This window comes from Glycine soja, chromosome 18 (genome assembly GCF_004193775.1).
Source record: "Glycine soja cultivar W05 chromosome 18, ASM419377v2, whole genome shotgun sequence".
In the NCBI taxonomy this organism is placed as follows: Eukaryota; Viridiplantae; Streptophyta; class Magnoliopsida; order Fabales; family Fabaceae; genus Glycine; species Glycine soja.
The window spans coordinates 48,173,019-48,185,235 of record NC_041019.1 but is presented as its reverse complement, the minus strand read 5'-3'; the positions used below and the strand labels follow the sequence as shown (position 1 = coordinate 48,185,235).

At 28.4% G+C, this 12,217-nt stretch overlaps 1 protein-coding gene and 2 long non-coding RNA genes across 5 annotated transcripts; 1 reads left to right on the top strand and 2 right to left on the bottom strand.

Moving 5' to 3' along the window:
• Nucleotides 1–6,783: 6,783 nt before the first annotated feature.
• Nucleotides 6,784–8,189, bottom strand: LOC114395300. Of its 3 annotated transcripts, none has more exons than XR_003662993.1 (4): nt 7,646–8,186; nt 7,355–7,559; nt 7,208–7,269; nt 6,784–7,118 (listed from the first exon to the last, which is right to left on the bottom strand). It is a non-coding gene; the product is annotated as an uncharacterized LOC114395300 (long non-coding RNA). The 3 variants fall into 3 exon arrangements; XR_003662994.1 differs by having other exon boundaries at nt 7,664–8,183; XR_003662992.1 differs by having other exon boundaries at nt 7,355–8,189.
• On the top strand, nt 7,377–10,265 carry LOC114395298. The gene is made up of 2 exons (XM_028357039.1): nt 7,377–7,565; nt 10,200–10,265. Exons 1-2 carry the CDS (start codon nt 7,377–7,379, stop codon nt 10,263–10,265), a joined length of 255 nt encoding a protein of 84 aa, XP_028212840.1.
• On the bottom strand, nt 10,003–10,874 carry LOC114395301. Its single transcript, XR_003662995.1, has 2 exons — nt 10,687–10,874; nt 10,003–10,372 (listed from the first exon to the last, which is right to left on the bottom strand). It is a non-coding gene; the product is annotated as an uncharacterized LOC114395301 (long non-coding RNA).
• Nucleotides 10,875–12,217: the final 1,343 nt, after the last annotated feature.

Below are 12,217 nucleotides of genomic sequence, written 5' to 3'. Positions count from 1 at the left end.
TGTTGAAGATGTCCTCGTAAAAGTCCAATATTTTACATTTTTAATTGATTTTGTCGTAATGGATATGGAAGGGGGTCCTGAGGTGCCTTTGATCATGGGGCAACCATTTATGCTCACTGTTAGATGTGTAGTTGACATGGGGAATGAAAACCTTGAGCTAAGTGTGGAGGACCACAAGATGACCTTCAATCTTTTTGAGGCAATGAAGCATCCAAGTGATCACAAAGCTTGTTTTAGGGTGCAGACTATTGAACAAGAAGCTAAAAATGTTGTGCAACAATTCACTATGCACTCCCTTCATGAGAAAGCTCTAGTCAATGTTGTTGATTGTCTCACTAATGAAGAGGAAAAGGAGCTTAAAGGTTGCTTGGAAGACCTTGATGCGTCGAAAGAAGTATTCTAGAGGGAAATACTTTCAAAGAACTGAAAAAAAGATGTTGTCGAGAAAAATAAGGTGGAATTAAAGGTTTTATCTCCTTACCTTAAGTATGTATTCCTACAAGGGAATAATGCAAAATCAGTGGTCATTTAGCAACTCTTCGTCTCCAAAGGAAGAAATTAAATTGGCGAATTTGCTCAAAAAGCATAAAAAAGGCAATTGGGTGACACATATCCAACCTTAAGAAATGGTATTATGGTAGGTGATGAAGTTAAGCTAAATCTCGAGCAAAGAAAATCAAGAAACTAGTGCCCGCCTATCCTTTTTAAATATATATTTTTATATTTGATTCTAAAATTCACACCAAAAATAGTGCTAATCTCATGTTTTACAATTAATTTTTTTTTCCAGGAGAAAAACTATCACAAGTGAGAAAGTTCCAATCATTGCACATGAGTAATGATGTGTGAAATAACATATTTAAATTATCTATTTTTTAAGCTTAGGAAAGAAGAAAGATGCTAAAAATTATTTGGGTCTTACTTTATTATTGAATTTTTTTACCTGCACAAGGATACCGCAAGAATATTCTCCTCCATGGTATGTCAAAAACTCCTTATCCTTCTTAGGTGAACCTCTCCTCTAACCTCCATGTTCAAATTCAAAATCTCACTTAAAAAAAACATTGAGTTGAGTTTTCCCTGGACTAAACTTATTAGTATTGTATATCTATATATATTGATAAAGGATTTTGCTAAAATAAATTAAATTGTTGCATTTCATACGTGGATACTAATATTTTTCTTATTTATAATATTAGTTATTAAACTTTAGCTTTAATTAGGTTATTTATTTTTGGGATTAATTAGGTTATTTTATTTCTAATAATAAATTCTCATTGTCCTTTTTATAAGACCTTTCACTAGCGAAGATAAGTACTTACATAATATGCAAATTGACAAAATTAAACTATGTAGGAACATGTACTTGACTTTGTATTATCTCCATCTATGCACTTCTTTGATATGTAAGTGCATGCTGTAATTTTATTTTATGTATTTTATTTTGAATATTTGTAAATAAATACATTAAAATGAAACGTGTAGTGACAAGAGATTAAATTACTGACAATTTTAATAGTCACTAAGCATAGATTTAAATTGGTAAATTAATTCCTGTCAATTTTAAATGCCACTATCGCATGAGTTATTTCTCATATTTAGTTTTATTCAATCACGGTTTAATTCCCCACAAAATACAATTTTGCATAAAACTTAATTACTCTAAATATTTAGAGTGTGGAATTAAGAATCCTCAACAATTATTTGAACGGAAGTTAAAACCGTCATAAATCTACTTCTGAAACCACACCTAAAACAGTAAAACCTTCTATTTTTGGCAATTCAATGTTAAATAAAGTTTTTTTTAGGACGTAAATGTTTAAAGTTGGAGAGAGCATAGTTTATTCAAAATGTTTTTTTTTTTTTTTTTGTCAAAGTGACATTGACATACTCTGTTGTCCAAGTAAAAGAAGTACTTTTTTTTTTGTTAATAAAAAGAGAAGCCACTTCCCGACCGAGTTTAAAACCAAACGTATTATACGCGAGTTTTAGAACCTATATATTATATTGACGCAAACAGACTACATGCTAGTTAGTTTCTTCCTTGTAGCATTTGTTGAATGATATAAGATTCTGATTTACATTAGCCTGTCTGTGTTTTTCCAACATAAAAGTTATCATGTTTAAAAGATTTTTAAACAACTAAATAATTTTAAGAAAATTAAACCACCAGAAGAGGTTAACTTATAATAATAGTTTTCCGGAAAAAAATATTATCAAATTAAATACTTTTTTTTAAAAAAAAGTTATATATCAAAACACGTAAGTATACATACTACGTTTTTTGTTAGTAAATACTAGTATTGTATGAGGTAGTATTTTTTAGCTTCTAACTTTTTATGTATTTTTTTATTTTTAATTCATTTATTCAATTTTTTTATTGTTCTTTTTAAATAAATCATAATTTTATTATTTTTCTATCATTTTATATTTAGCTATTTCAACAAATTTTATCTAATATTTATAATTTAATAAGTTAATTTTTTTTTGTTTAACTAACTTTTCAGCTAATTTTATCAAACATAATCATATAACATTCTAAAGGGTTAACTAATTTCTAAATTTTTTCTAAATTCAATTTTTAGTGCTTAAATAATAATTTGATTGATCAAGGTTCCTGTAATTTTTTTTATTAAGATTATTAGTCTTCATGTTTTTACTTTTGAAAAATTCAATTTTTAGTCCTTCAAACCTCATTAAATAAATAAAAATAATGAGTTCAAAATTTTATTTAGAGACTAAAATCTTAAATTTTTTAAAAATTTAGGAACTTTGACCAATCAAACAAAAATTTAAAGGACTAAAAATTTTAATAAAAAAATTGAGAGACTTTTACCGGTTAAACTTTTATTTAGGACTAAAAATTGAATTAAAAAAAAGTTAGGAAATAAAATGTTAGTTAATCTATTCTAAAATATGCAAAGCAATTAAATGTGTCTAAATGAGATAAATTAAAAATCCAGATTTATTTACTGAAAGAGATTATCGTAAACTGAATGTAGTTAAAGCAAAACTAAAATTGAAAAGTACTAATATGATATATGCAGCTGATTAATGATTAATGTTGAATTGTATTAATTTTGATAACATAAATTTTAAATTATTAATTATTTGTAATTAAAGTGCATATCTAAATTAATTTCAACCATAAATTAAACTATAATGATCATTTGCGCAAATTTACTTGCACTAAATTTATGTACCACTTAGGTGACTATATATATATATATATATATATATATATAAAATGAATTCATATTTATAATTTCTTCTTAAATATATTTTTATCCTTACAATTTAGTATTTTTTTCATTCCTACAAAATTATTTTTCATTTTTACTTCTTTCAAATTATTTTATTTTATTTTTCGTCCTTATCATATTTTAAATAATATTTTTTTCATTATTCAAAAAGTATTATTTAAAGCTTAATAAAAACAAAAAATAAAATAAATTATAACTAAAAAATAGGACCAAGGATAAAATAAATAAAACTTAAGTTTTAGGTACAACAAAAAAAATATTTTAATTTTTAGGGGGCAAGAAAGACCATATATTGAAAAAAATCATGACAAAAAAATAATATATAACTCTTATTCAAAGTAAAAAATAATAATTTTAAAATTTACTCTATGTCTCATTCTCTCTGTTGGATTGAACCTGCTTAAAAAAATAAAAAAATTGTAAAGACAAAAATAAAAAAGTACTAAATTACAATATCTAAAAATATATTAATTTTTTTTTATTTGTGTCTGTCTGAGATTTATCTCAAATCCATCATTTCTACATTTTGACTTAGATCTATTTTGCATTCATATCTCCATTAAGACATTTGAGTGGAAATACAACAGACTGAATAAGCACCCTCCATTAAGCAGTAAAAAATAGAACACAGTTATTCAATCCAACTATAGATTCTTCCTAACTCAAGAGTAGAAACTCAACTTTAAAAAAGGAAACCATAAAAATACCAAACAAAGCATTATTGAGAAAAATGACACTAGATGTGAACAGCGTTGGACAGGGGTGCTCTGCTTTTGTCTAGAGAGGAAGTAACCCTGAGCTTCTTGGAGCAGAAACATACATATACACTACTAATATGGAAATTCCAACCCACAAGGCCAAAGTGATAATAGCAACAGTGAATGAGATGATGGCCAAAGCCAGAAATGAAGCAGCACCTCCCACAATAAGCATGCCACAAATTATGATTGGAAGAAGGCTTCTGTTATGTTTCTCAAGTATTGTCCCAATGATCACCAAGAAGGAGTATACAACAATGCTCAAAACCAGAAGCACCATCAGCTTGTGCTGTTTCATGAACAAAGAGTTCGTTGATGTAATAAGGGCAAACAGCAGTGTTGAGAACTTGTTAATGTTCTCTGACAACTCTTTGAATAGGTTCCTAACCACATTCATTAAGACAAAAATAAATAAATAAAATTATATACATTACATTTAAGTGCAACTCAAAGCTGATATACTACTAATAATGAAATGTAAACTAGAACTAGAAGCACCTTCAAAGTTATGGTGTGAAAACTAAAAGGCATGAACAAGTATTTCTTGGGATATATGGAGTGGTAATAATTATATATACTGATTACTGACCTGATTGAAGTGAAGTGAACGGAATTCATAGCAGACATGTCTTGTTTTTTCTTTCTTTGTTTCTTCTTCTCTCAGTTTCTGAGCAGAGAACAAAAGATTTGGTTTTGTTTGAGTACGATGAGAGTATTATTTATATGTGTTGGTAACTTAGAATGAAAAGAAGCCAACGTACTAAACGTTTTCGTTTTAAACCTATTTTATACCACTCGTGTAGGGAGGGAACATACCAATAGGCTATCGTTAATTGATTTCTCTCTTTCACTGTCACACAATCTTTCTTCAAGAAAGTGTCCAGCTCTTGTTGAATGTCAACTTGTACTTTGTGACTTCCAAAATTAATTTTCACTCTGTTTCGGTAGAAATGTTTATTCTTCTTTGAAAATGATAACCATCAGGTTTCTATACCGACGTAATTAAATTCATAGATTAATTGTGTGTTTGGATTTAATATCGACGGAACTTAACTTTGCAAACTTAAGTTTAGTTAAAAATAAGTTTAATATAACTTGATTTTATGTTTACATATTTTTATTGAAATGAAACTTGTTTGAATGATATTAATCACAAACACTTTTAAATGTGTAATTGCTTAAATGGGTATGGATTTTATAATGTGATATTAATAGTATTATTTATTTTATTATTTTTAAGTATATTTGAATTGGTAACATATAAAAAAAAGATTGTTGCTATTATTATAAATTAAAAATAATACGTTTGCAAAAAATGTTAAAATATATATAAAAAAAATTAATTTTTGAGCTCGAATTAACAGTCCAAAATACCTAGAACAACACCAATTCACTTATTTTTATATAAAAAAAAATAGAATAGCAGCAATTAACAAGGAAAAAAAAACTAAAATGTAATTTTCTTTAATTAACATTAAGTATAAATTGATATTTACAAATAATGGTCAGAATTAATATTCTATCGATTAAATTAATTTTTAATATTTTAATATATGTTTTATTATCTGATCCTAAGTTATATGGTAAATTTTACATTTTTTATAAGAAATTGAAGAGTTTTGTTCAGAAGAATATGTTTCTTAGTCCAAGTAAAGTCAACACAACCGCTTGTTGAAGCAAAAGAAGCCTTTATAAAGATTGATCAAGTTCCAGTTCCACCTCTGGATAGTTTAAAACGAAACGTATTAATTATTATACAAAACAGAATTCCGACTGTGATGCCGACAAGGTACACGTTAACAGTACACAACTACACATATGCCTGCTCCTTCACACTTATCACTTAATCTTAGCAATTTTTTGTATAAATAAGATACGTTTTACTTTTATTTTTTTTTTCCCTTTCTCAATTTACAAATCAAATAAATAGATTTTTTTTTATCTCCCTTCGTTAACTAAACCAATCGACCAAATAAAGAGATTTTATTTTCCTATTCCCCTCCCTTTACCTCTGTTCCACTAAATTCTTTCCTTCTCCCGCTTTCCTCAAATCAGTTGTCAACCTAGATTTATTTACCGGCAGTTGCTTGGGGCACCCAGCGTTTTTTGCTGGGACACCCAGCAACTTTCCAAAATACCGAAAATACCCTTATGGTATTTTGGGTTACAAATAGCAGTTTCATTTTTTCATTTTGTAAATTTTCGTAACTTAGTGTCAGTTGCTTTTGTTAAGCGCGATTTGAAAACGTATTTGGTCTCCGGTGGTATACATGTGTTTGTGAGGAGTATACGATGAATTTTGATCGATTTCTGTCATTGGAAAAAGAGAGGAGTGTAAAAAAAAATCAACGTACATACGGATTGACAATCCGTATGACCAGTGTATGTACTTTAATTTATTTTTTTTGCTTAATCCGGCCATTTTTTTATATGAATTAAATTTTTTTCTTTTAAATTTTACAATGATAAAACAAATCAATTAAATTTTGCAATGATAAAAGAAAACAATTTAAAATATATTTTAATGATTAATTTTAATTTAGTTGTTGCTTAAATTTAGTTATTACTTTTACTATACTAATTGGATAAACTTAACAATGATAAAAAAATTTCATTTAGTCATTAATTAAAAATACTTATTTTCAAAAACATGACCAGATTTTTTCAAAAACAATGAGATAATATTATACATGACAAAACAACTATTATGTATAAGAAAATTGTTGCAATAAATTTAAAATCAACACATTATAAAACAATTATTATAAAACAACTAATATATAAATAAATTGTTCACAGTTAATTAAAATGTGCATAATAATAAAATTGTTCGAAGTAATAAAAATGTTCACAATCCTAAGGCAATTCATACACACGACCAATAAAGCACACAATTAACATCGGGATCAATGAATTCGAAAACTATTTTCATGTCAGTGGTGAACGACAAGGTCTTGCAGAAATGTTTCCATCCGGCTTCAATTTTTAGTGTCTTCCTCCAATGATTGAACACGAGTCGACATTCTGCAACATCTTCCAAGTGCAAATGAGTCCAACCTTTGTCTTTCAAAAAATAATGCATGACACTTGGAACGTCCTGACAAATAAAGAAATGTTATGTCAACAATTTATGTTATGAAATTTAAAACTTGAAAAATAAAGAAATAAAATTAGGAAGTTGTTTACCAGACTACTACAGGAAACTTTCTGCTCAGTGAGATAAACCTTGAAGGTCACAGAACCTAGCACTTGATGATATAAAGAATGTCATCTTGAGAATGATTTGGGCAGGCAAGGGGTCTTGAATATAGTAAGAAAAAAATGCATTCTTACCATAATGATGCAAGGATACTAGATGATTACCGGTGAGTTGGTAAAAATCGCGCAGTGTTATCCACCCTGCTACAATGACTGGTTGGTTCAAATCTTGGTTGTACACAATGTTATGATAATTTTCGTCTTTGTCAACCAAATGCCATATACTGTCGAGTACGTCCTTCCACTTGACAGCATATACCTTACCAACTTCACCGAAAATCTACATGTCATATCACAAAATAAGGTTGGTTAGTTACACAAAATAACAGAAAAATCAAATGTTAATTAAATCAAAATGAACATGACATGGTCCCTGGCACTAACGGTCTAGAATAAAGCCTCTGGTGGAGCTACGACATCCTGCATCATGTTTTCCAATTCCTTCCATTCCCCATGCTCTTCAATTGTTAATTCTTACATGATTAACATTTAAGCAATTAACATGCATTCAAACACAAAACAAAATTAACATTCAAGTAACTATATGTTAATTCTTATTGGACATATTCGCAAGAAGGTGTTCGAGTTCCTCATTCACGTTGGTCCAACGTGATGACAACGCACGAGAGCGTGACATTCTGAATATATTTGATAAAAGGATATTTTATTATTTTTGTTCTACTTTTCCTGTTTCTAATCTAATGTTTGTGTTAAAAAACTAATATAATCTAATGTAAATTGTAATCTAATCCTACTAACATTTTCCTATTTCTAATCTAATGTTGTTTGTGTTAAAAAACTAATCTAATCTAATCTAAATTGTAATGTAATCCTACAAACATTTCTTAGATAACCTGAATAATAAATAAATCATTCATAAAATCAATAATAAACAAACTAAAATCAATATAAATATCCTTCGTTTTTTCCTATTTTTTTTCTAATAAAAAACATTTTAAAAATTTAAAAACTTTTTTTAAAAAAAAGGCCATACGACAATCCATATGGCATACAAATATTTTTTAAAAAAAGCTATACGAATTGCCAATCCGTATGACGTAAAAATAGTTTTATAAAAAAAGGTCATACGGATTGGCAATCTGTATGTTTTTTTTTAAAAAAAAATATTTTAAGGAAAACAACCATACAGATGGCTTTTTTAAAAAATGTTTTTTTACGTCATACGGATTGCCAATCTGTATGACGTAAAAATATGTTTTTTAAAAAAGGCCATACGGATTGACAATCTGTATGACATAAAAAAACATTTTTTTTAAAAGCCATACAGAATGCCAATCCGTATGGCTATTTTCCTTAAAATATTTTTTTTTAAAATCATACGGATTACCAATCTGTATGACTTAAAACAGATTTTAAAAAAACTATACGGATTGTCAATCCGCATGACTATTTCAGTAAAAGAAAAATATTTTTTTAAAAAAAACTCATACGGGTTGTCAATCCTTTTGGCTTAAAACAATTTAAAAAAGAAAACCATACGGATTGACAATCCGTATGACTTAAAACATTTTAAAAAAAGCCATACAGATTGTCAATCCATATGACTTAAAACAGTTTAAAAAAAACCATACGAATTGTCAATTCGTATGGGTATTTCAATAAAAGTAAAAACCAAGCAGACAGAGAGGAAGCATGGCAGGCACGAAGAATGACAGAACAATACACAGAACACAAATCAAGCAACAATAATGCAAACCAAAGAAGGAAGAAGATTCACTAACCTCGATGGGAAAAGAAGAAGGTCGTCGGAGAGGAAAAGAGGAGGCAGATTTCGAAAGAAGAAGCAGAGGAGGAGGAAGAAGAAGAAGAAGAAGGCTTCTCAAGGAAGGAAGATTTCGAAAATGGACAGTGACTCATACGGATGAGTCACTGTGTTGCTTATATATTAAAGGGTGAATAACATTTTTACCCTTTCACCCATGTTGCTGGGTGCCCCAGGAAAAGTGCTGAGTGCCCCAAGCAACACCCTTATTTACCATAAGAAGTTCCTACGAGAGTTACTACGAGAGTGGTAATAGACAATAGTTATACAAAATTAAAACTAAAATATGATGATATGTGCTGCTAAACGGTAACTTTATGGTAAATAATGAATAGGAATTGTCATTTTTTTTATAGGCTAGGAATTCTCATTTTTAACTACTAACGAATGGTCATAAAAGTAATTTGCTTTAGGATTTTCAGGCCTCAAATACATGCCCAATTGAATTGAACCAAAGGTGATTGTGTGTTTTTAAATTTACTTTTAAATTATGATCTCTTTTCATTTATTTTTTTTGGATTTTGAGCTTTCAGGTATATTAACTTTTTAGAAGCAATTTTATTCCCAACACATTAAATATGAATTTCTCTTTCAATGGAAATTTAAACTTTAATTTATTATATTTTGAAAAAATATTTTTTTTCGCTAGACGCAATCTTGTGGCTTTAAATTATGATTTCTTAACACATTATTTTTTTAACATCCATTATTTAAAAATCAATCCTTCTAAGCTAAATATTTTCTACACAATACATTTTCTTATGTAAACAAACCTTTAATAAAACTCAGTTAATTTTTTATGCATTCTCTTTACTTAACTAAAACAATGTTTAGAGTTTTGTTTTAGCATTAGTTTATCAACAGAAGATCAAGGTCGACTTCTATCTACAAACTCTAATCATAAGAGTACACTAAAAGCGGCAAAAACAAAATAATGTTGTTTGGTATTCTAAACTCCTCCATCAATCATTAAGAAAATAAAAAAGAACATAAAAATATAGAAGAAGAGGAAATTCTCTACAAACCATTAAAAAAAATTATTTCCATCAACACAAGAATGATTCGTTCTGAATAAGAATCCAAACTGAAGTTAGAACAAAGAAAAACAGAACAACCACAAAGCACGGTAGAACTGAGAAATTTTCAAGACTCAACATGAGCAAACGCAGTAGTATGAGTAGCATCTTCGGGCAAGAATCCTGAGGTTCCTTCAGGAGCACTTTAGTTGTAGTCAAGCAATGTGAACATTCCAACGCATAAATTCAAACTTATCTAAGCAATGGTTGATGAGATGATACTCAAAGCCAGAACTGCAATTTTCACCATAAGCAGGACAAATGTTATGATTGTTAGAAGATTTTTGTTATATATCTAAAGTATTGTCCCAATGATCATCAAAGGGTAAAGACAATGTTCAAGATCAGAAACATCACAAGCTTGTTTCTTTGGTGAACACAATCTTTTCTCTGTCAAAGTTTAGTGTTAAATAACTTGTTAAGGTTATCTAACAACTCCTTGTAACATTAAATTCTTACACAAGAAAGACTTTGTTAACCAAAGAGCACAATTTGACCATTATACTTTAATGATCATTGGGACAATACTTCAGATATATAACACAAACCTTCCAATCATAACATGTGCTATGCTTATGGTGTAAACTGCAGATTATCTTCTGGCTTTGACTATCATCTCATCCACCATTGCTTAGACCAAATATCACACTGAAATTCCAAGAGAGTGAATCATCTCATGCATATCCAGCAACTTTGTATCCCCTTTTTATTTCAGTTGAGCGAATATATAGGAAACTTCTTGGAAGTTTCGTTCACTAGCTCCATTTTTCCTAATATGTCTTTTATAAAAAAAAAAAAGCTGATGTAAAAGTTTTTTTTGCCTAAAAGCATATCTGTTGGAGAAAGTGACCAACATAGATAAATGTGAGTCATGTGACCTTGGTGGTCCAATGCTGTGACCAGCTGTTTCACCCGTTTGTCTTCTCATATTTGTTTAGAAGGTTAGATATGTCAGTCACTCTATCTATGACAATTGCAGCATCTACTTTACCTATATAGGACTACTTTCTAGTTTATGTTTCATTTTCATCACGGGTTATTCTGTACAACAAGGCAAGGCACAAATAATGCCAATAAATTCTTCCTCTTTATGTTTTATGGTTTGTACATTTGTGTGTGCCATTATGCCTTTCTTTACACCTCATTCCATCCTATGTTCAAGTCCAACTGAAAAGATTATTAAATAGTTCTGGACAACGAAGGTCTATATAACATGTATTCAAGTTTTTTAATATACAAGAAAGAATTCATAACACTAAATTATACATCATGTAAAAAAAAAAATTTGAGACTATAATAATTTTATAACACTTAATAATTTCTCATCCAATTGGGGTATGAACAAACTTGCATAATTATCAGTATATGGATTTTGAAGAGTTTTACTCAGAATATTTCTCTGTCAAAAACTTGTTGGCACATGACTTGTTGAAAATAAAACAAACTTTTTTTATGAACAAAAAGCAAATGTTCACTCTAGAAGCTTAAACCAAATGTATTAATTATTATACATTAGAAATAAAATTGTGAGCATTACAGTGACAGATGACATATATATAGCACATAGTTAGTTATTACATATCAAAATAATAAATTTTAAAGGTGACCAATTAAATAAATTATGAGGCCAAATTTATTTACTGTTAAAGTTATATAATTGTTTCTCTAAAAAAAAATCCACATGAAAAAAATAAATGATAGTTTATAAACATTTACCTCACGTGAAAACATTTTTAAAGACAAAACTCTAGATACACACGACGGCTATCAAAGTTATTTGTTCCATAAAAAATAATAATGAAGAGTGTGTTTGATTAGATACTCTAGCAATTTATAACTTAGTTTTATGCAACATATTAATAAGGATCTATCTGTAATTATCACTTTTCGGAAAGTGGCACTTGATTATATGTTTAAATATTCATATTACTTGCCTCATGACTTGTATTTGTTAATTTGTTCCTCTTCTTTGTTCTTAATTAAAAACAATTTAGTTGGTAACTGAAACCTCCAAATTTAATTTCCTTTTATAACATGGTTTCAGTTATTTGTTAATTCATCTCTCTAAATTTATATATA